This window comes from Ovis aries, chromosome 20 (genome assembly GCF_016772045.2).
Source record: "Ovis aries strain OAR_USU_Benz2616 breed Rambouillet chromosome 20, ARS-UI_Ramb_v3.0, whole genome shotgun sequence".
Taxonomy (NCBI): domain Eukaryota; kingdom Metazoa; phylum Chordata; class Mammalia; order Artiodactyla; family Bovidae; genus Ovis; species Ovis aries.
In genome coordinates, this window is record NC_056073.1 from 27,571,312 (window position 1) to 27,595,198 (window position 23,887).

The 23,887-nt window shown below is 43.3% G+C and overlaps 2 protein-coding genes across 19 annotated transcripts in view; one reads left to right on the forward strand and one right to left on the reverse strand.

Moving 5' to 3' along the window:
• Positions 1-763: 763 nt before the first annotated feature.
• TRIM39 (tripartite motif containing 39) lies at positions 764-13,238 on the reverse strand. 7 transcript variants are annotated; one of them, XM_042237422.2, is made up of 9 exons: positions 12,719-13,238; positions 12,264-12,582; positions 12,033-12,077; positions 10,228-10,687; positions 8,233-8,328; positions 5,427-5,657; positions 4,221-4,243; positions 3,532-3,647; positions 764-2,731 (listed from the first exon to the last, which is right to left on the reverse strand). In XM_042237422.2, exons 4-9 carry the CDS (start codon positions 10,678-10,680, stop codon positions 2,184-2,186), a joined length of 1,467 nt encoding a protein of 488 aa, XP_042093356.1. In that variant the 5' UTR covers positions 10,681-10,687; positions 12,033-12,077; positions 12,264-12,582; positions 12,719-13,238; the 3' UTR covers positions 764-2,183. The 7 variants fall into 7 exon arrangements, with proteins under 7 accessions (XP_042093356.1, XP_042093354.1, XP_060259322.1 ...); XM_042237420.2 differs by lacking the exon at positions 12,033-12,077 and having other exon boundaries at positions 12,827-13,238; XM_060403339.1 differs by lacking the exon at positions 12,033-12,077 and having other exon boundaries at positions 12,264-12,346.
• LOC101107908 (BOLA class I histocompatibility antigen, alpha chain BL3-7-like) overlaps positions 12,846-23,887 on the forward strand; it is a 36,481-nt gene continuing 25,439 nt past the window's right edge. For 5 of the 12 annotated variants that reach the window (XM_012100965.5, XM_060403355.1, XM_060403348.1 and 2 more), the window contains exon 1: positions 13,307-13,671. In XM_012100965.5, coding sequence (XP_011956355.2) covers positions 13,530-13,671 — 142 coding nt within the window. In that variant the 5' untranslated portion in view covers positions 13,307-13,529. Of the gene's footprint in view, positions 13,136-13,306; positions 13,751-21,047; positions 21,222-23,887 lie in introns of those variants that run through there. The other 7 variants (XM_060403351.1, XM_060403349.1, XM_004019276.6 and 4 more) reach the window with 5 other exon arrangements.

Here is a 23,887-nt window from a genome sequence, read left to right on the forward strand (position 1 = left end):
TGACGCTGGAAAGGATCATGAGGGTAGTGGAGGGAGGGAAGAGGGCTCCTGGCCCTTAGAAAGCACAGCTTCCTCCCAATCTTTTCCACTTAGCAGATGCAGTGCTGGCCACAGTAGGGGATCCTCATTAACCCCTAGTCTCAGGAACTGAGCACAGAAACCTTTCAACAGCATCCCCCTGAAGAAATATCCCCTGTAGTACTCCACGTCCCTCCCTTCAATCTCTGCCTCTCCTTTCCTGCTTGACCTGCTGCTGCTGCTTCTGCTTCATAATACCACTCCTTCCTGAGGTTAGAAGTAGAGGGACAGAATATGCATAAACCCTGAGACAGGGAGAGGGTAGTCATGTCAGGAGAGCATGAGAATTCTCTCCTCTCTCAACCACCCCCCCCCCCCACCCACACCTTGCCCCAATCAGGACTCCAGTTTGAAAGAAATGGCTGAAATTTCCTCTCAGATTACTTTCACAAAGGCCTCCAAACTCAAATGAGGCGTATGATTAAAAGGCAGATATGCCCAGGCCCACTCCAGACCTCAGTCAATTACTGAGGGCAGGCACCAGGAATATGCTTTTTTTTTTTTTGAGGCCAAACTACAAGGCTTGCGGGATCTAAAGTTCTCCCACCACGGATCAAACCCAGGCCCCCAACAGTGAAAGTGTGGAGTCCTGACACTGGACTGCCAGAGATTCCAAGGAACATGCATTTTTAAGTTTCTAACACATCAACAGAGGCTACTGTCAAATTACCACAGGACACAAGGATTACTTCAGTGGATCCTTTGTTCCATATTATGTTTTACCAACCAAAGCATCTTGCCACAAAGAACCACAGTCAAGGCACAAAGGTAAGAGGAGAGTCTGGACGAAGTCCTGTTGAGGTGGTAGGAGGAGCTGAAATGCCCTCAATAAACTGCAGTTTCTTGTCCCAGTCTTCTGTGAACCCGATTAGCCAGTAGCAGATAATCCAGTCATTTTAGTTTGGTTTGGCATGCATTGCGTTACCTTTTCTGTAACATATGTACCATATAGGTTGTTTATTTTGGCCTAACATTAAAATGATTTACATTCTCTGATAGGAGAAATGGCAAAACGTGAACGATGGCAACAAACAAACAAAAAACCGGCTCTTATGAACACTAGTTTCAGGCTAGATACACACAGGCCAAAGGAAGTTGCCTGTATGGCTTCTCCCTAAACATACTACCCTCTTCTACCCTGTCCCCAGGGTAAGGAAGACACCAGTTTCTTTCTCCCTGTCTGGCTTGGATACCTTAGCCAGGTAACAAGGCTGACAACTTGGGAGCAGCTACTTGGAGGCATTCTTTAAGGCCCAGGCTTTGGATAGGAATGCTTTTCTCTTTCCTCTAATACCTGACTCTCTCCTTTCCAAGTTCCCTTGGGGAAGCAGTGAGAGGGTAGACATGTCTTGCATGATCTCTTGCATCTTGCCCCTCCAGATGAGCAAGGTAACAGCTCTTGGAGACAAACAACTACAAGAAGGGAGACGATAAGCCAGGCCTGCTGAAGATGGAGGCAGGGACCTGGGTTCTTTCTTCCTACTCCCTCCTCCTCACATTCCTACCTCTGGCCAATCCTACTCATAATGGAACCAAAGAAACCCTTCTCTTTTCCTGACCTTCGTTCTAAACTTCTTGATGCGCAATCTCTGCCCTGAAAATAACTCCTCAACTTCTAGACCCGTGAGAACAACTGTCATTCACCTTTATTTCAATTAGAGGTACAAAGACCCCTGTGATCTTCCTAAAAAAGAAAAAAAAAAAAAGTCTATTCTGGGTCAAAGAACCCCCTGAAAGGCTGTACAGGGATTTCTGTTTCCTCCTCTGGTTTGAGTGAGTCAGACCCTTCCACAGACTTTCTTCTGAAAAAGTCTCTCCTTCCTTCCCAACCGGTCCTTGTGCAATAGCAAACCCAATGGACTTCAGGGGAGACCACCCCCTGAGAACCAGCTCTCCACCCTGTCAGGAGGGAGACACTGCAGTGCTCTCGACCTAGTCCAGTCCTACCTACTCCTCCATATAAACCATTCGGGAAACCACATGGTTCTCCCACATGGTTCAGAACCAGAACCAGGCAGACACGAAGACATTCCAGCAGGTCACAGGAAGGAAGGCCCGTAGCTCTTGACCCTGCCTCACCCTGATGATTCCCATGCCCCGACCTGTCACTCCCAGTCTGTCGGGGGCCTGATGGTGAGTGGTGCAGCATTCTTCCGACCAGCCCGGATGCCTGGATAGAAGAGGGGCCAAAGTTTCTCAGTAAAAGTATCAGTGAAGGTGTAGATATGAGAGCGGTCTGTGACGTTGTAAAAAGACAGTGTGCCAGCCTCATAGTCTAGGAATATGCCCACCCGCTTAGGTTTCACCTTGATGTGCAAAGGGGTAAAAGGCGTGGTGGTGGCTGCATACTTGTCCCCGTTCCATAGCCGCACCCGCCAGTAGCCAGTCTCAGGAAGCGGGGTCAGTTCACCCTTTCGGCTCACGGAGTCCCGGCACACACCCACTGCCCAGTGGGTCTTGTCGCCCACCTCCACCTCCCAGTAGTGTCGACCTGAGGTGAAACCCTCAGTAGCCAGGACGCAAGGGTAGAAGGTGAAACGCCGTGGTGTATCAGGGAGATCCCGGAGTCTTGTCTCCACGAACTTGACGCTCTTACGATCTTCAGACAGGACTAGGTTAGGATGAGCAGTTTCAGGGTCCAGGGTCACATCCGCTGGCGGGAGAAGCCACAGTGGGGAGCTAGATGAGGATGGGAATAGCTAAACGCCCCCGCCTCACTCTTCCAGCCTGCCTTTACAGAGCCTGCCCTGTGAAAGCCCCCAGAACCCTGTGGTTTGGTTAACCTTCTCAATCCTCAGGGTCACCTAAGGGAGGGGAGGGGCGGAGGGAAGGGAACAATGGCTTCTGATCCTGGCCCTAAAATAAACAGGTAATGATCTCTTGACTCTGCAGGGGCTGGTGCTTGAGGCTCCTGCCTGGTCATCCCTCTGTTCCTCAGAGATCATCATGCATCTCACTGGGTGGAGAAGTACAAGGCACAGACCAGGGGCCAGAAACGATGAAAAACGTTAAGAAGGATACAGAGCAAGAGAGCATTACAGTCTGGCGATAGGGTGACAATGTGTCTGTTTTCCTGTAACAGTCTGGCTTATGCCTGTTTCCTGAGTAAGTATTAATGAGACTCCCTTTCATTCTCAAGAGGAGACCAGTTTTCGGCAAATTATTTAACCTCTCTGGGTCCCTATTTAGAAAAATGTGGGACTAAGAGGAGACCAGTTTTTGGCAAATTATTTAACCTCTCTGGGTCCCTATTTATAGAGCAGATGACACCTGAGGCTCCTCACTTTGAGTTCTGCGACTCAGAGTGAGATTAGAAGCCAGGTAAAGGAGTGGATGTGGATACAGGCATGAAAAGTGACAACAGGGATAACTGAAGTCCAGATAAAGTAGGACCTAAAGACTTCCGTCTCTCTGTTGATTTCCTTTGCTAGTTTCCTTTTGGGAACAACTCACCAATTAGCTGTTTAAGGATTTTCCTTAGTGCAAAGTACTGTCGGGGGAAATTGCTGAAGTTCTTTTCCAGCTCTATGGATACTGAAGTCACCTCCATGGTCTTCACCTTCTCACATCTAGGAGGGATGGGGAGATAGGGGAAGAAAGGGCAGGGTCAGGGGAAGCTCCAGCTTAGTCACTATTCAGATGCTGTCATCTTTAGGGAGAAACTAAAATTATTCATCCTCGTACTTTCTCCTCTCTCAAGACAAGTACTCACTGCTTTCTTTTGCCTATCTATGGAAAGAGAGATGGTCCCCTGGACAAATCCTTAAGAATGAGTTTTAGAACTTTCTGGAGGTACTGTTATATTTCATGCAAAGAGATACCACCCCTACTCCCCAACCCATTCCTCCTTCCATCTTGTTTGGACATGATTCCACCCACGGGCCCAGGCAGAATCTGGTTCTATTACATTATGCTGGTATCTACCCTACCAAGGAAGTCCTGATGCTCAAAGGGTAAAGGGGAACAGACTAGTACTCCCAATCATTTGTTCTGTAATTGGCTTCATGGATGCAAAAACCCTTCTCCCTTTTTCTACCCAAACACTGCATGACTTTCCCATTCTTACTCCCCCAGCTCCCTATTGCAGCCCTAGTCTTTAAGCCAAGACCTAACTCACTCGAAGAGATACAAGAATCACTTACTTTTCCAGGGTACTTTTGACATCCTAGAGGAAGGAGAAAAGAAAGCAATATTGGTCCTGGTAGTCAAGGGCCCTATAGGCAAAAGGTTCCCCTCCTCCCCAAAGTTCTAGAACTATTAAACAGGCACAGGACAAACTAAGGGTCACAGTGCAAAGGGGACTAACTCCAGAGGGATCTGAGTACATCTTTCCCAACCTAACCCCCACCTTCAGCTCTCAGTCATCATGAAACTTGGTAACTGATGTCACTTCCAAATAGTTTCCTGTGTGTTTGTCTTTGTTCCTCAAGAACACCGGGACCTCAATGCCAGGGATAGGATTGTGTCTGCTCTTTGCTCTGTCCCCCAAGTACCAACCACACACCTGCCTCCTTGAGAATCAGTAGAGATAGTTCTAGACTGCTGGCATAGGAATGAATCACTCTCTCCCATTGTGGTTTGGTATCCCTTGTCTAGTATTGGTTAATAAATATTTATAAGTGCGTGCCAATCCTGATTTGTGAATACTTGGGGTCCAGAAGACAAAGAAGACAAATCTCTGCCCCGCCAAGGATTTCCCAGTTTAATGTGGAAGGCAGAACACACATACATGAAAGGACATGAGAATAAATACCAAGCAATATATAACATGCAGATAAATATACAACGAAGCCTCGCTGATTCAAATGCTGGTAATGTGATCTCTAAGATAAGAAATATGTTTCCTGGAATCTTGCTAACACCATTCATTTGCTTAAGAAAACAGACTATTTCAAACATTTTAGAGGCACTATTTACATATCAAAAGCAGCATGTTACTATACATTATTTCAAGTGTCATCACACTATATTTCTATTCTTTTTGAGCACTAGGTAAGTCAAGTTCCAGGACTTAAAAGTAACGGTTACTGCATTTTACACAATTTTTAATGCATAGATTTTTCACTAATTTAGACTAGACTGCCCTCTTCTCAAAAAATTGAGTTTTTTCTTTGGTACAAATTAAGCACATAATTGTTGACAAGACATAAGAACACAGAAGTGATCAAAAGGGATGTGAGAAATCAGAGAAGCCTTTCTGTAGAGAAAGATCCTTTGAGCATGTCTGGAAGAAAGAACTGGATTTAGAGAGGCAGAGTGGAGGAGTGAGCATTGCAGGCTGACAGAATGACCTGTGCAAAGCTAGACTGCGCTCGGCCTGAGTGGCTATGCAGGGGCAAAGGTCGAACCTTAAGCATCTCGAAGCCCGACTGTAAGCACTTGCCCTCCACCTCAGCAGCCAAGTGGGCGAGGTCCCGGCGCTTGTCTCCAAGGTGAGCAGCATTTTCTCGGAGGCGCTGTAGAATGTCCTGTTCCTCTTCCTCCAGCCGTGAAAGTAACACCTGCTGCTCTTCATCCAGGCGCCGGTGAAGCTCTTCAAATTCCTTTAGGATCTGCTGTCGGCGACTCTCCACTAGTCTCTGAGAACAGAGGGTGGGTGTTATGTTTCACAGGGTCAGTGGGGCATAGGATACCTTTCCTCATGCACCATGTGTATGAATTCAGACTTCAAGTGCCATTGGAGAGAGTTTAAAAGGACACTCATGTTGCTCTCCATTGATATTTCCTTCTGTAAAGAATGGCTCCATCCCCATTAGCACCCTTACTGATAACTTGGGATGAAGATCATTGAGATAAAAAAATAAACCAATGCTGAAAAAATTATTTTATTTACTAAATTAACTTCTAAAAAAGCTATACTTTTATGTTTTAGAAAAAAAAAATTCAAGACATAAGAACTCAATAATATGACAAGTAGTATTACAGAGATACGGCTGTAATAATAGGACAAGTACTGATAGCAGAGATACCTCTGCTATTTCCTACTCTAAGTTCTAGCTAACGCAAATTGTGAAGAAAAGGAAAGCACAGATACTCGAAAGTTAGAGATTGTCATCATTTGTACACTGCAAGACATCTACCTGATAAAAACCAGAGATGGAAAAACTGGAAAAATATCAGAATCAGTAAGATTTTAGTAATGGACTGTTATAAAATATAAATTTAGATTTTGGGGCTGAGCCTGCTAAACAGTTTCAAGTCACTTCAGAGACTGACAGTTTACACCCCAGGAATGGGTTATAGATGTGAAAAAATAAAAGGGGCATTGGGTCTGGAGGTGGGGATGAGGGAGAGGGAGGAAAGATAATTCAAAAGGTCACTGAAGGAAAGTTGGTGATTGGTGACAGTTTCTGAGACCACTGAAATGATAATTTACATTAAAAAAAAAAACCCACACCACAGTTCTATTCAAGCATTTAGCAGGTTTTTAAACTTTTTATTTCCTTCTCCGTCCTTTATCCTTAAGAATGTGATCAATAGGAAGAGGAAAGCTAATGATTAGGAATAAGCTTCATTTTCACAGATTTTTAGTGTTTCAAGACAATAACTTTTTTAAGTTTACCTTTGCAATCAAAATTAGTTCAACTTTTTAAAAATTCAAATGTTTCTTTTTAAAATGCATAAAGGACTAAGGTAATAATACTTGCTTCCTATTGAAATGTTGTCATTGTTAAAAAAACAAACAAACAAACAAACTAATTTCCACTAATTTCAAACCTGTGCTTAGTTCTTCGTAATCCCTAAATCTCATTTATTTCTTCTGGAAGGCTTTAATGACATTGAGTTTCTCTGTCATATTCTTGGGAATTTGCAACTGTACCTTTTGTGTCTGTTGTTTCTATTTTCTCTACCTGACAGTAAGCTCAAGGAGGGCAAGGACCATGTTTTTGGTCATCAATGGCCCGGTGTCAAAGACAGGGTGTGGCCTATACTGGAAGCTTAATAAATATTTATTGATTCCTGCAGAATTAGTATCTCTGGTTTTGCCACATACTGGCTGTATGATCTTGGACTAGACACTGATCCAAGTTCTGTTTCCTTCTGTGTAAACTGGGGATAATAAGACTTATCTTATAGGGTATCTAAGTTCACTCTTGCCTAACAAGCTTTGCTGGACTCCCTTCTCCTTTTCTTGTACCTTCTCTATGTTCCACTGGGGCCAAGTCTAGCCTGATCTCTTAGAACTTAAAACTGGGCAGAACCAAGCCTAAGACCTAATACAATACTTTAACTTTGGAATGTCATGAACACCTAATGAATTAATGCCCTATTATTACTGTAACAATTAATACATGTTTCACTGTCCAATAGAAGAAATAAGGCAGGTATCAAAATACCAGTCTACCAATATGATAATACTATAGAAAAGATGTGAAATTGTATGAAAATTAAGAAAGCGAATTTCTGAAGGGTCAGGAAAGGCTACACAGTAAATGGTTTTCATTTTAGGATGGACAGGATACTACAGGTAGAAGATGGGAAGGGAAAGAACATTCTAGGAAGCCATACTACCTAGCATACTCGAGCTTATGTGAATTAAGAGAATGTGGTTCTAATGTGACTGGGGGGTTCTGGGAGCTCTTGGGCAGCTTCTTCATCCTTCCTCCCCAGTGCACCTTCCACATTCTCCAGCAGAGAGCCTCCTTCCTGCTCTACAAAGAAAAGGAGACCAGCGGCCATCAACTCCCTCAGCTCGCCAAATCCTTCACCCCTTATATCCTTCTCAATTCTTAATCCATTAGGAATGTACTTAAACATTCTTAAGTACAATGTTTAATGACAATCAAGCTTAATAAAATATCATTGTTTTTGAAAGAGCATTTTTTAATAAACCAAAAATGTTGGATTAAATAATGCATCATTAATGTTTAGTTAAATAATGTATGGCTAATGTTCAGGGATTCCCTGGTGGCTAAGATGGTAAAGAATCTGCCTGCAATGCAGGAGACCTGGGTTTGATCCCTGGGTAGGGAAGATCCCCTGGAGAAGGGAGTGGCAACCCACTCCAGTATTTCTGCCTGGAGAATTCTATGGACAGAAGGAACCTGGTGGGCTACAGTCCACAGGGTCACAAACAGTTGGACACGACTGAGTGACTGACAATGTTCAGTTAATTGCCTGTAGGGCAGGCCTAATGGGACTGCCTGCCTTTACCTTGAGTTCGCCAGGCTTCTTCTCCTCAGCGGACTTACAGCGGCTGATCTCCTGCAGCTTCTGCTCCAGGGGCTCCAGGCACTTCTGCAGTTTTTCCTGAGAGGTGTGAAGTAGGAGAACAACATTTGTGGTTGGCTGGTACAGCCTATGTTCAGAGCCTAACCCGATTGTTTTAAACTACTTGCTTCCTATTCATCTCAGTTCAGTTCAGTCATTCAGTCGTGTCTGACTCTTTGCGACCCCATGAATCGCAGCTCGCCAGGCCTCCCTGTCCATCACCAACTCCCGGAGTTCACTCAGACTCACGCCCATCAAGTCAGTGATGCCATCCAGCTATCTCATCCTCTGTCGTCCCCTTTTCCTCCTGCCCCCAATCCCTCCCAGCATCAGGGGCTTTTCCAATGAGTCAGTTCTTCGCATGAGGTGGCCAAAGTATTGGAGTTTCAGCTTTAGCATCAGTCCTTCCAATGAACACCCAGGACTGATCTCCTTTAGAATGGACTGGTTGGATCTCCTTGCAGTCCAAGGGACTCTCAAGAGTCTCCTCCAACACCACAGTTCAAAAGCATCAATTCTTTGGCACTCAGCTTTCTTCACAGTCCAACTCTCACATCCATACATGACCACTGGAAAAACCATAGCCTTGGCCAGATGGACCTTTGTTGGTAATGTCTCTGCTTTTCAATATGCTATCTAGGTTGGTCATAACTTTCCTTCCAAGGAGTAGGCGTCTTTTAATTTCATGGCTGCAATCACCATCTGCAGTGATTTTTGGAGCCCCCCAAAATAAACTCTGACACTGTTCCCACTGTTTTCCCATCTATTTGTCATGAAGTGATGGGACCAGATGCCATTCCGTTTTCTGAATGTTGAGCTTTAGGCCAACTTTTTCACTCTCCTCTTTCATCTGACCACCTCTTAATCCAACTCCGTTCTTTGCTCATGAAGTGTCAACTTCCTACAGGTCCCTCCTCCTGCCTCCAGCCTGTCTCCATGCCTTCCTTGCTTGCAAAACTTTAATTGAATCTCACTGTGTCCAGCTGTCACCAACTCTCTGTTCTTCCCTAGCCCTATTCATTTTCTAACAAGGAACTGCCTGTACTGACAGGCAGTTATGTACCCTTATGTACCCTGACATCCTTCTTTTTTTGGCCACATGGCATGCAGGATCTTAGTTCCCTGACCAAGGATTGAATCCCTGCAGCACTGGAAGCATGGAGTCTTAACAACTGGACTGCCAAGGAAGTCCCTGATATCCTTTTTAAAATTTGTTTTCCTATACAACTCTAACCACTTGCAAATAAAATAAAATCTTGATTATTCTGTGAACTACCATAAAGTCTTGTTTGTAAGACTTCATTAATATAATTAGGCAAACTACTTGATAAAGTGCTAAGACAGTAAAATCTCTAGTTCCTATTACTCAAACATTTACCCTGTGTCTCAGCAGTAAGTTAAACCAGATGCCATGTTACCCATTATCTGGGAAAGATGAAAACAGGCTGGTTTAGCTGTTTTCATCTAAATGGTTGGGATGGTTTAGAATGGTTGGGATCATTCTAAAATGATGTTACCTGTTCCCAATACCAGTGGGTAAATAAGCGGTGTGCTGAGCAGGGGGACAGAATGAAGGAACCAGACCATTTTTTAGTTCTTAAGTCTGAGATTCTCTGTGTGGTTTCATTCATTTATGAAAAATAGGATACATTCTAAGACCACACATACTCAAATGTGTTACAAAAGTCAAGAGAAATTTGGGCCGTACTTCTTACTGCTCTTCTTCATGCGTGAGGACAACCAATCAGACGGGACTATGCGCACTGCACCCCCCGACCCTCACCCCAATACATAGCTCTGTACCTCCGAGGGGACTACAGAGTGAGCACCAGAGACTGTCTTGCCCTCAGGAACTTATGATTCTCTACCCAGGGAGTTGCCCATCCTCTGGGCTCCTCCCTCTTGCCCTGCACTGACATCAAGTATCTGGTTCCCTACCTTATACTCCTGTGTGGCATCGTCCAGTGGCACGACGGTGTGGGCCCGGTGGGTGTGGGAAATTGCACATATCAAACACACAGCCTCCTGGTCCTCATAGCAGAAGAGGCTGAGGGCCTCATGGTGCTGGGGGCAGAGGCTCTCATCTCGGATCTTCCGCTTGACGGCCTGCAGCTGCTTAGCAATTTCCACCATACTGCCCAGCTGTCGATTAGGCCGGAGACTGCGGTAGCGGGATGTCTTTCGACATACAGGACAAGGGAAGTCCCTCTCTAGGTCCTCCCACCAGCGAGTGATGCAAGCTTTGCAGAAGTTATGCCCACACTCAATGATGACAGGCTCCTTCAGATACTCCAGGCACACAGAGCAACTTGCCTCCACCTGTAGGTTCTCCAGAGCTGCAGCTGTGGAGGCTGCAGAGGCCCCGGCCTCTAAAAGACTTGTCTCTGCCATTATTTAACTTGAGGTTAAGAAGAGAGAAGAGAAAAAACAAAGTTAGTTGGGGGGGTTAATTTCTTTGCATCCCTGGCCTGACATTTACCCCCAGGTTAAATCCTAACTCCAGACTTAGCACTGTCATGGTATTTTTACATCTTCCCTTCCCCCAGTCAATCTCTTTGGTTTTTCCATTTCCCAAAATTGTGACTCCCACCTATGAGCAAACTGACACACAACCCTCAGTCTTGTCTTTCACCACTGCCTTCTCTTGTTAGAAGCAGAGGCTTCTTTCAAGTCTAGCCCAGAGTATTCATCCTGATCCAGGTTCATTCCACTAGTATCGTAACAGTTTCAGAAAAATGTATTCTTAGTTTGACATCTTTTTCTAATAGATGAAAAAAGAGTATGGGAAAGTGAAAAGTGCCTTAACAGTCAAAGCATTAAGACTGCTTAAATCAAGTATATTTTAAAGTTTAATGCTACAGATGAGTTCTACTACAATAGCCCACTGAAGCCTAAGCTTGATTCTTTGCCACTGTTCCCTCAGTCTTTCAAATGGTAAATATTGGAATGAGTTAGGCAAGGGTAACAACCTCTTCTTTTCAGAAAAGTGTGACATTATGCTTCCCTTTACCAGGCCTAGAGGAAGGGTACACTCATCATGGAATGAAATGATTCACACAACAACTGTTTCCTATTTGTATGCATTTGGATGTTTGGAGCTGCTGTAAAAGTGATAAATTTACAGCAGCTATACCAAAGAGTTTATTACTGAGCCCAGGGCAATAATTTCTTGAAGAGTTGACAAATTTATTCCAAGTATTCAGTGCTGACAGGAGTCTTTTGAAATAGTTGTTGATAACTAATTCCTTGGATATACTGTACTTCCAACTAACAGGTTCTGGGTGGTCGGGAATTAAGAGAGAAAAGTAAACTGGCAATCAAAAACTCTAATGAAGCCTCAAAAGAACTGGAAATGCCCCTGAGAGATGTATAAAGCAGAAGGCTGGTCTTCCGTTCCATCCTTAAAACATAACCACTATTATCCATGAAATATTTCATTTCTCTACCCCTTAACCTCTCTTTCTAAGGAACCCAACAGAAGAAAATTTAGTAAGTCTATTTATGTGTTTAGAGAGAAGTGGCCATGTAGTGAGTTGGGTTAACAATGATTATTTCTGTATATACTGATGGCAAACGTGAAAAGTGTTTAATTTGGAGTAGGAACTGATAACATATTTGGACCTGAATTTCTCCCTCAACCACGAGAGAAGTTCAATTAGATGATTTTTCTTTACCTACAGGAATCCAACTTCGACCAGTAACACTTCCCTTTTCCTAATCTAGAAATTAGGTGGTGGCCTCACCCGAGATGAGTTGAACTGTATGCTGAGTTAGGGACCAGGATGGATCTAGACTGGCGAAAAAGTAGCGTTAGAGAAAGATGGGGAAAAGGTTAGGGAAGTATGGGGAGAGGGCTTGGAGCTACAGCATTAGTGAGGCCTTGGGTCATTTCCCCCCTATTCCTCGTGTCTCAGTAGAAGGGCACACTTCAGAGAGGTCCTCATTGTGTTTCTACCACTGTTGGGGGGTCCCACCTTGCGCCCCTTTCCTGAGCGTGGTCCACAACTCGGTCCCACCCCCGTCTCCATCTTCTCCCGCCTGATCTGGCGCAGGGGGGCTGGAGAGGGGGGAGAGGAAACGTCGTTGTTGGCAGGGAGGGAGGGATGCGTGTCCAGGTGAGAAGGTGTGACGTGAAGATGGGATGCCCGCCGCTATGACGCAGCCGAGACCCGCGGTGACGGCGTCAGAGTTTCACCCGGGGAGGCGAGCGGCAGCGGGACGGGGTAACGGCGGGGTAGCCAAGCAACGCCGGACGCGCTGACGTCGCCGGGGCGGCAAAACGTCCGCCCGGGCCTGAAACGGGCGGAGGCAGCTGTGGTTACGTGCGGGGGGCCGGTGACGCAGTCGCGGGGCGCTAGGACGCGGCGTGCGGAGCCGGCGGGCGGGGGCAGGCCCCAGGGTCCCGGCGCGGCGGCGGGACAGCACCTACCTTCCCGGCTTCGGGTCCGGGAGTGCGGGGCGCGGAGCCGCCGGAGCGCTGCCTCCCTCCTTCCTCCTCCCCCCGCCCCCGCCCCGCAGCGCGACACACAATACTCGCCGGAAGCGGAAGCCGCGCCGAGAGGCTCGTGTCAGTGGAAGCTGGGGTGTCGGCGGGCGACCGCGGGAGGGCCTAGCGGCGCCTGCCGAACAAGAAGGCGGGGGGGCGGAGGTGAGGACCAGCTGGAGGAGTCAGGGGCAGGTGGCCGGAATGCGGTCGTCCAGGTGACCCGAGGAATCCGCTGGAGAAAGAGGGCCGCGCATGCGCATGGTGGAGCGCTGAAGCCCATTGCCCTCAGGGCGCCTACGGGCGCCGGGGCAAGCGGTACTGTCCCGCCCAGGGTCCGCGCCCGGACTCTGGCCTGGCTCGGTTGGTTCCAGGTGGCGCTGGGAGCTGTCGAGGGCGGAGCAGGGGCGGGTTGCGGACTTTGAGCTACACTTCTCTTCTCTCCTGGCCAGTCTCGGGAGAAGGTGGCTCGCCGAGTCGGCGGCCAATAATGTGGCGGTCCTGCTGATCTCAGCTGGCACGTCACTTCCGACTAGTTGCGTTTTAGGCTTTTAACATTCAAGGATTAGCTCAGTCCTGCCTTGGGATATTCCTTACCTTGTCCCTTCTAGGCGGGCTTTATGGAAATTATCTGCTGTCTCCGCTGGAGTGCGAGCCTCAAAAGAGCTGATACTGCGACTCCGCTGCTCACCTTTGCATCCTCGGCTGTTTGCTCGGGGCCCGACTGCAGTGAGCGCGCCTTGAACTCGCGTTCTGAATGCGAGAGAATCCCGTCTTTTTCCAGTTTGGGAGCTGTGACTTGAGTTTCTCCGCAGGAGTAGATAGTGCTTGTATGGAGACTCCAGACTCCTGCGTTATTACCTCCTTACTTTCCTCTCCTGTTGCTGGAATCTTCGCAGGTCTGTGACTGGAGGACGAGGGTGAGGTGATGAGGCTGGAAGAGTCTGCTGATGGAGGTGTGATGAGACTTGGGAGGAGGTGCGGAGTTGATGGAGCTGGGGAGGGTGGGTGCTGGGTAAATGAGTGATGCGGCTAGGTAGGAGTTAGTGCTCTAAGCGCATACAAGGCTGGGAGAAAAGGCAGCCCACCTCCCCTCTTCCCCCAATATTTGGCATACAGAATGCTGACTGGAAGAAATAAGCAAATTTTGGTGTCCCCTTCTAGGGGAAATGGCCATATGGCCCTTGTTCCTGTGTAAGTTATGATGCTGTTTACAAACACTGTGCAGTGTTCAACCTCGAGCATCCTGGGAGCCAGGAACTATTTACTTGCAGAAAATATCTAATATGGGAGGTATAAAGATTTAGAGTCAGACATGCGAAGGACAGTTGATCTGCTTTTTCTTCACTGTTCTTTGCTTTTTGTTCACTTTTCTTTTTTCACTAGCCAGTGGTTGAAGATTAAATTCTTTAAAATTACATTAACTCTTCTCCACCCCATTATTTGATTGTTAGGAATTTTAGGAGCAGTACGTTTTCTATTTTACGGACTGCCTCAATTCGAAGGTATAGTGAAAGCCATTAACTAGGTGGTCAGCCTCTTTGGCCTTGCTTTATGGGGAGAGTGGTGAGGTTTGGTTCTGGCTTGTGAATTGTAACTTTTAAGGTGTTGGCTAGCACTTTACTCTGGCTTTCTGTTTGTAAATACAGATGTGGTACTAAGGAAATGATCAGGAGCAAGAACATTGCCTAGGAATATGAAGAATGTGTTGGCCTCGAGTAATAGATTTTTAAGTGGACTTCATGCCCAATAGGGCTTCCCTGGGGTCTCAGAGGTTAAAGCGTCTGCCTGCAATGCAGGAGACCCAGGTTCCATCCCTGGATTGGGAAGATCCCCTGGAGAAGGAAATGGCAACCCACTCCAGTATTCTTGCCTGGAGAATCCCATGGAGGGAGGAGCCTGGTAGGCTACAATCCACCGGTAGCAAAGAGTCAGACACGACTGAGCTACTTAACTTTCATGCTCATTATGGAAGAAAAGGGCGGGAAGAATAGGTAAAACTAAAAAATTATAGTTTAGAAGTTTACTATACAGTTTATACAGTGTGTACTATACTATACTATACAGTTTAGAAGGGCATAGTCCAATGTCATAGGCCAGGGGTAGATATTTTTGCTTTATTGGCCATACTGTCTTTGTGGTATGAAAATTGCATCAGATTATACTAAACGGTGAGCATTACTGAAGTTTGAATTTCATATAAATTCTCCACTTGTTTTGAAATTTTATTCTCTTTTTTATTTTACCCCCAATCATTTAAAAATGTAAACACATTTCTTAGCTTGTGGGCTGTACAAACACAGGTGGCAGACCATAGTTTGCTAACCCCTTACATAGAACAATAAAGAAGTACTCGGTATTTTTCAAGAGAGAATAATTGAGAAAGAGGGTGATCACAATGCTATGATCTCTTATTTTCATCTGCCTATATGATAACACACAAAATAATAAAGGAAATTTGAGATCTTAACACAAATTTGTATTTGTTATGACCTGTGAAACTTGATCACGTGAGAATTATGAATATACTAATAAGATACAAATACATTCTTTAAACAAGAAAAGGTATTCCTTGTCTAAAAAAGGGATTATAGTTCAGGAGAGGTGGAATAACACCGAGTTGTGGTGTTGATTTAGACCAAAGGATTTCTAGCACAGGAATATGCAAAAATAAATAATAGTAATGTGAAGGATAACTCAAAAAATTTTAAATATACACTTTAATATTGTTTTTATATCAGGAAAGGATATATCTGATATATCTTTTATATAGAGGATCTTGTGGAACCATTGAGTCATATAGAGGAAAAGGGGGTTAATACTGCAGGTAGGAAACTGGTCAAGGCCGGATATAGGATATGGTAGGTTGAGGAGGGAAAGGGTTCAGCTGTCCGTACTGCTGAAATTCTTACTCAGAAAAAGGGAAAGCATCTAATTTTCCCCCACCGTTTTTTTTTTAAGTTATGAAAAATTTAAATTAACAGTGTTTTTATACTTTACATTAACAGTCTTTTTATACTTTACATTGGCTTTTCTGTTTCCAGTTCAATAACACTGGAGTTACTTTGTTCTTTTTTAAGTCTACATTATTTCTTCATTGTGTAGACGTATGATTTATTCAGCCATTTGTTTAAATAAGACATTTAGAGCCTTTCCGGGTGTTTATTTTTTGACCACAGGGCTTGCAGATCTTAGTTCCCCAACCGGAAATGAAACCCAGGCCTTGACAGTGAAGGCGCTAAGTCTTAACCTCTGGACTGGCAGCGAATATCCCCCAAGTCTTATTAAAGGCTATAGTGGACATACTTGTAATATATGTTTCCCTCATTTTTTCTCTGATAATACTTGACGAATAAACACTGTATTAGTTTAGGTTGTACAACATAATTATTCGACATATTTGCACATGTATCTTTATATTGTCATAACCTCTGTACTAGTAGGACAAACTCCTGAAAACTGAGCTTCTTTGTGAAAACGCATGGAAATTTAAAATCCTAATCATCTTTTCAGTTTCCTTGCCATAAGGTTGTACCTATTTATGCCCACACCAGCATGTTATGAGATGACCTCTTTGTTTATGGTGGAGCCAGTGTTGATGTTTTCATATTTTAAATTGTTTGCTAATATTTTTCATTAAAAGCTTTTAATGATTGCATAACAGATCTTGTTCTGTAGGTAATGTACATTTTCCAGCCTTTTTTCAGCAGATGGGCATTTACTTAATTTCCTTTATAAAATTTTTTTTAAATTTTGCTGCTGCATAAACAGTGTTAAAAGATTCTCTGAACATTTGTCCTTAGGTGCTAGTGGATTTATTACTGTGAAAAAGGTTGGGTTGAAGGATATAATTTACATCAGCCCTCTGTATCTGTGGGCTCCTCATCTGTGGATATGGAGAGCTGCCGTTCTTCAGAAAGGACTTGAGCATCAGTGGATTTTGGTATCCACGGGGAATAGCTGTAGTACTAGTTTTAATGAATATTTCTGTACTGATTTTTAAGAAGGCTATTATTATTTACATTTACATTGACAGCAGTGTTTGAGCTTTCCTGTTTCCCACATCCCCCAAGAAGAGATGGTTATTATCTATGTTTTTATTTCTTTCTGGCCGGAAAAGAGATGTTTGGTTATTTGAGTCCCATTTTTTTCTTCCTTAGTAATTTTGAGTATCTTTTTGTTGTTGTTTGTTTGTTACTGGGATTTGTTTTCTGTGCATTTCCAATCTTTGGCTGTTTTTCCTGTTGCATTGTCTGTCTTTTGCTTATCAGCGTATACATACATACCACACATGACATACTGTCCTCATTAAGAAATCCAGTCTGACCCCAGATTCTAATTTACTTTTCTACATTTTCCTACAATGTTTTTTATTTTTTACATTTAGATCTTTATTTTTAAAAATATGATGTAGCTTGAAATTTTCCATGAATAAAAAGTTGTAGAAATTAAATAAATTAAAAAAAAATATGATGTAAAAGGAAGATCTTTTTTTTCTAGAGCAATGCTGTCCCATAGAAATGGAATGCAAGATACTTATGTAATTTTAAGTTTTCAGTCAAGCCACATGAAAAAAAAGTAAACACAAGTGAAATGAATCTTAATAGTATACTTCAACTTAACCCATTATATAAAAATATTATTTTTACATGTAATTTATTTTGAACAATTATTAAACTAAGTCTTTGAAATCCAGTGTGTATTTTACACTTACATCAAATCTCAGTTCAGACTAGGTGCGTTGTAGTTGATCAGAGGCCCCATGTGGCTAGTGGCGTTTGTTGAACAGCATGTGTTACATGGATTGGATGGATGGCTCGTGCTAGCTTCATTATTAAATAATCATCCTGTTTTTGTTGAATTAAATTTCACACTTGTCATACCTGAAGTTGTTTCATAGTGAGATCTGCTTCTGGATTTTTGATTCTGTATTCTAATCTATTTATCTCTTACACCAACACCACAGATTTTATTTCATTGAATTTTCTTAGATGTTCTTGGACATGTATTCCATATATAAACTCTAAATCAGTTTTTTTTTTTTTTACTGTTCTCTCCCCTCAAAGGAATTTAAACAACCTATTGTGATTCTAAACAGAAAAGGGTTTAATGTATAATTTAATTAGGGTATAGTTGGCATTTTTTATATTGTCTTCCAGTCAGGGATTTGGTTTGCCTTCCATTTATTCAGGTCTCATTTTATTTCTTCAATAAGATCCTCATTTTAAAAAACAGATTCTTTTACCTTTGTTTTTTGGGGGGGTGTTATGCATGGAGATTTCTCCCCCAATTTCTGATAAGCAAACCATGTGCTTCATTGCTTGGATAAAGAAGAAATAATTGATATTTGACTATTTCTTACATCTAGACCCCTATCGTAATCTCTTATTAACAGTAAATTTTTAACTATAGAGTTTAAGTATTACTGGCACTCCATGTTTTCATGTGTTTCCCCAGCTCATTCTTATGCATTTGGCCAGAGAATCTCATTTGAGATCTGCAAATCTGTATGCTGAAGATTCTCAAAATTTGTTTCTGGCTTGTCTCTCTTTCCTGAAACTAAGACATCTGGAGCTCAACATGTACAGCCTGAGGTTTTTCCCTCTCTCTTTTTCATGACTAATGTGTTACTAAGTTCTAGAAGTTCTTAACTGCTGTCCTTCTCTCCCTCTCTGGAGTATCAGAGAATTTGTAGATATTTTAAAAATACTGCAGAAATGAAAAAGTCTCACTATAGAGCCTTCAGAAATAAATTCCCTTGCCCATGACATCACCTGTGAAATTGCTGTTTTGATTTGTTGAGTCATTCTGGTGCTCTCACCAGCACCCCTTTCCATGTGCTAAGACAGTTACTAGCATTGGTATCTATCCTTTTCTGTCCAAGAAGATGGAAAATATCCTAAATCCTAGAGCATGTAGGAGGAAAACATGTATTCTGGGGGTTAATATATTGGTGTCCTAGGATTGCTATAACAAGGTTTCATGAACTGGTGGCTTAGAAGAACAAAATTTATTCTCTCACAGGTCTGGAGGAAAACTGAAATAAATCAAAGTGTTGGTCGGGTTGATTGCTTCTGGAGGCTCTGAGGGAGAACCTGCCCCATGCCTCTCTTCCAGCTCTTAGGTTTGCTGGCAGTCCTCTGTGTTCCCTGGCAGTCTCTCCCTCTCTACTGTCACAAGGTGTTCTTTGTGTGTGTGTGTTTGTGTGTCTGTGTCCAAAACTCCCTCTTCTAATAAGAACGTCAGTCTTTGGACTAACACCCATGTTAGTCCAGTATGACCTTATTTTAATTTCATTACACCTACAGAGATCCTATTTCCAAAATGATTACATTCTGAGGTTCCTAGTGGACATGAATTGGGAGGGGGCACTATTCAACCCAGTATAGTATAATAGAAATAAAATTCACAGGTGTTGGACTTCCCTGGTGGTCCACTGGCTCACTGGCTAAGACTCTGCACTCCCACTGCAGGGGATCTGGTTCTATCCTCGGTCAGGGAACTAGATCCCATTTGCTAAGACTGAGAGTTCGCATGCCATGACTAAAGATCCCATACTGCACTGAAGACCTGGCATAGCCAAATACAGAAATAAATCTTTTTTAAAAATTCACTGGTATCTTTAGACACTTCACCAGAGAGAAGTTTCCATACACTGCAATCTCCAGAGGTCCTCAGTGTAGACACTGAGTTGGTCAGTGGACTAGTCAGATTGTAGAATAGAACCTTGGCTGCTGCTCATTCATATGTACATGTTACTCATTCATATGTACGTGCTTGGTTATGGGAAGCTAAGAGAATTGGTACTAAGCAGAGGAGGTTGAAAATAGACATAAAGATGACTTTTCTAACCACCCTTATGTATGCTCTCATTGTCAGCTGAGCCTGGCACATTTGCCACTTTTGATCATCTGGCTCTGTGTCATCATACCACCTTGCTCGATTACTTGGTGCCGAGGGATCATACCAGAGGTCATCTCTGGCATCCTTCCGTCTGTAGGCAAAGCCTCTTTTCAAATCTGACTCTTCAGTAGAGGAATCATGGGATTGTCAAGCGCTCCTCCACTCCCCCTTATTTGATAGGGACAGAAGAGGCAGTTTTACCTCCTAGGAAAGAGTGTAGAATTTGGTTTTCTTGGTTCTCAAGCTGGCTGTATTTTAGGGAGGGGACCAGAAGGAGAGTCAGCTCCTAGTACAGTGAGTATATAGAAGGTATTCTATAAATGCATGTTGAATTAAGGAATTTTTTCCTCATGGGGTAGCCCTTGGTGTAGTACATAGCTAAATGTTTACCTATATAGTGCTTTGACTCCTTTGACTTCCAAAACAGCAGTATGTGGAAGTTCTCCAGTTCTCTCCAATTCTCCTCACTGCCAAAGTACCATCCATCAGAACTAAGTTATTTGCAGTTCCCTAAATCTAGTGCCCTACTTCGCAGCTAGATATTTGTTGTTTCTTCTGGATTCCTCCTAATCTTGCTCCCACCTCCAAGTTTTCAACATTTTTCTCTGCAATACTTCTGTACTTTTACAGTGTTCTTGAATTATTGATGTTTTTATATCTGTCCTCCACTAGACTGAGAGCTACTTGAGAACAGAAAGTCCTTGTTTTCTCGTCACCTCGCCTTAGTTCAAAGGAGGAAATCAAGGCTTGAAAGAGTAATTTGCCTAAGGTCACACAGCTGGTGTATGGCAGCACCAGAAGGAGAATCTAGATCCTAAATCACTCAACAGCTGTAAAGAAAAAAGCGCTGCGCAGGTGTCAGGAGACCCAAGAACTAACCTTGAGTTGACAGCTCTTTGTGTTATCCTGCCTGGGTGCGATTCTTTACCTTTATGATATTTTGATTCTTGTTTAGGGTCATCAACCAAAGTTACTTTTTGTATGTGTTTTTTCCAAAGAAATTGAAAAAGTCTCAGTTCCCTGTAGATTCATTTTAAGCTAAGCAGCTGAAGAGTGTTGTTCAGGTGCTTTATAGGGCCCTTTTGGATCTTATGTTCCAAGTCTTTGTACCTTACCTGAATGCTCTCCATAGGTGACTCCACTACCCTTTATTCTTTTTCTTATTTGCATGTTGAGATGTGAGATTTCCTCAGGAGCAACTGCCTTCTGCTCTCCAAGGTCCTGAAAAGATACCCCTGGGCTTCCTGCAAATTCCGGTTTCCCGGAATGCAGATTTGAGTTCTTATTGGTTCTTTTTTTTTTTTTTTTTAAAGTCTTTATTGAATTTGTTACAATATTGCTTCTGCTTTATGTTTTGTTTTTTGGCTGCAAGGCATGTGAGATCTTGGCTCCCTAACCAGGGATCGAACCTACACCCCCTGCATTGGAAGGCGATGTCTTAATCACTGGACCGCCAGGGAAATCCCCTGACTGGTTCTTGAAGAAAAAGAAGACGGCAGATGATCAGCTTATTGGAAAACACAGGAGAATGAAAGGCACTACTCAGGTGATGGAGTCAGGTATTCTGTTACTTTGCCTTTCTCCATCTCCCTCTTTTCTGTGGCTGCCTCAGTGAGTCCGCCTCTGCTTCTCTTGTTGCTGAGGTCTCAGACTTCACTCTAGAGGTGCTGACTAAACTCAGATGTAGGGTTAAGGAGATTAGGACTGAAGGATTAAGTAGGGTCCAGAAGCTGATGGGTTTATCTATCAGAGAGACTTCAGAAACTGTATCTCTCACACTCAGAGGTTAGTCTGGGGTCAACACAGTGTTGTCATTGATCATACCCTGAGGATTCACCTCAGTGAATCCCTGAGAAACTAGAACGTCTTCCCTCCCATCCTAAGAATTCTGCTGCTTAGGAAATGACCCCAAAGTGATAGTCCTAAAGTCCTCTCCCTGTTCCCACAGAGAACCACAGAAAGATTCAGATGAAGAGCCTGACTCTTAGGATGTAAAACTATTGGGATGAGATTTTTTTCTTTCTTTTTTTTTTTTAAAGAGTATTTTCTTTGCTATTGATATTCAGTGCTTCACTGTTTTGTTAATTATGTTGTTATTCCTCTCCTGTGTCCCTCCCATTTAATTAATTGCCAGTTGCTGACATTTTTAAACATCTCAGCTGTCTCCTCCATTTCCGCCTTGTCCCGTTTCAGGTCTTTCCTGGATGGTGGCCGCTGACTCCCTGCCTTTATCTGAGCATTTGTTCTTGCTCTGTTGCCCCACCCCCAGTGTCTCCTCTGTGCTGTGTCTTTGGTGACGTTTCTGACTCAGAACTCTGTCATCTGACTACTCAGCCATTTTAATGATGACTTTTATCCTTCACCTATTGGATAAAATCTAAATCTCTTCGGAATGGCTTACAAGGCTCTTGATATTCTTGACCAGTGGACAGTCCTACGTTTATAGATGGGGGATTTATGAGGAAGAGCAGACCATTTGCAGAGAAAGCAACCCACTCCAGTGTTCTTGCCTGGAGAATCCCAGGGACGGGGGAGCCTGGTGGGCTGCCGTCCATGGGGTCACACAGAGTCGGACACGACTGAAGTGACTTAGCAGCAGCAGCAGACAACTGCATCTTTGTGCACTTAGGTTTTTGGGGATTCCATATGTGATCCCATTAAAATGTAAGGAGAGAAGGTCTTTCTACAGTCTTTTTTTTGGCTGATGAAAGAAGCAAAGGGCTCCTTCTCTTTTGCCAAACTGAGTACTTTCTAGGGAAGCCAAGATCTTTGCAAACTGCTCATGGAAATTACTCTTTCTCTTTGTAATAACAGAGGTGGGCCATGGACCACTGAGGACACTCATTAAGCATGTACTCCCAAAATACTGGAAAGAGAGTCCATCAGAAACAAACTTTTATTAAAAGACTGTGTTGGGCACTGTGCTCGGTCACATGGATAACAGTGAACAAGACAGGCATATTTCCTTCAGGAATCTGTGATCGTAGCTTGGAAAACAGACAGCTAGTTTTAAAGTATTGCTCTGGAGATATAACCAGTTCCAAACTATCTGTTGTCTTGATCATAACTCCTTTAGAGTTACTGTCTTCATAGTCTTCTTTTTTCTTAAGATTATTAGTTCCTCTTATGCTGTTGCTTTTTTGCTTTCAAATCAGCATGTAACAAAGCCTTTATCAACTCTGCTGACCTAGGTAGCAGCAGTCTTCCCTTTGCTGCAATGAAAGCAATGGTGTACGTTTTAGTTTTCTCCGTTCTCACCTCTCTCTGACTTCTGCAATCCCTCCTCTTCTCGCCACTGAACTCTGTCTTCCAGTGGTCCCCAGAGGCCTTTCCCTAGGCTTCTCTGTGGCGCCTGACACCACTCACGCCTCTCCCTCCGTAGTCTCAGAGCACTGTTGGATACAGTCCGGTCTGCGCAGTCTCTCCCGTTCTCCCCACCTCCCCCCTACCCTACTTGCTTCTCCTGTGAACCTCTGACAGGATCTTCATATCTATTCAGGGCTTTCTTGCTGTTTTCAGCTTTGCATCTGGTGATGTTTTCTTCACACCCAGAATCCTCTAGAGGATTCTGGAGAGTAATGTGAAATCTTACAGTAAACTGATGTTTCTGTGTCATGCACGTAGAGAAATTTCAGTTCTCTAGTGCCTGGGAATTTTAGAAGTGAAGTACTATAGTACGCATTCACAAATAATTTTTACCAACATAATCCAGGATTGAAAGCTATTTTGTTGCATTTAAAATTGTATTTAGAATACTGTAGTTAATTTTTCTGTAACTATGTAAAAGTAACAGAGCAAGCCATCCCAAGGTTCATACCTAGTTTAGACAAAACAATCAAAGGATTTACCTACCTTATAAGACCTAGCATCTTTCTCCTTCTGTAGTACTTTTCAAAAAATGGGCAGCAGATCTAAATAAACATTTCTCCAAAGAAGACATACAGATGGCCAAAAGAGCACATGAAAAGATGCTCAACATCACCAATTATCATAGAATGCAAATCAAAACTAAAGGGACGTGTTCCCTCATACCATTCTGACAAATGGCCATCAACAAAAAGTCGATAAACACAGAAAACAACATAGTGTTGTAAAGCAGTTATCCTCCAATTAAAAATAAAAAAAAGTAGGGACATGAAAAAAGAAAGAGAAGATGCCAATAAACGGTATTTTAATTGGTAAAATAAAAAAGTGAATACATACCCAAGAAAA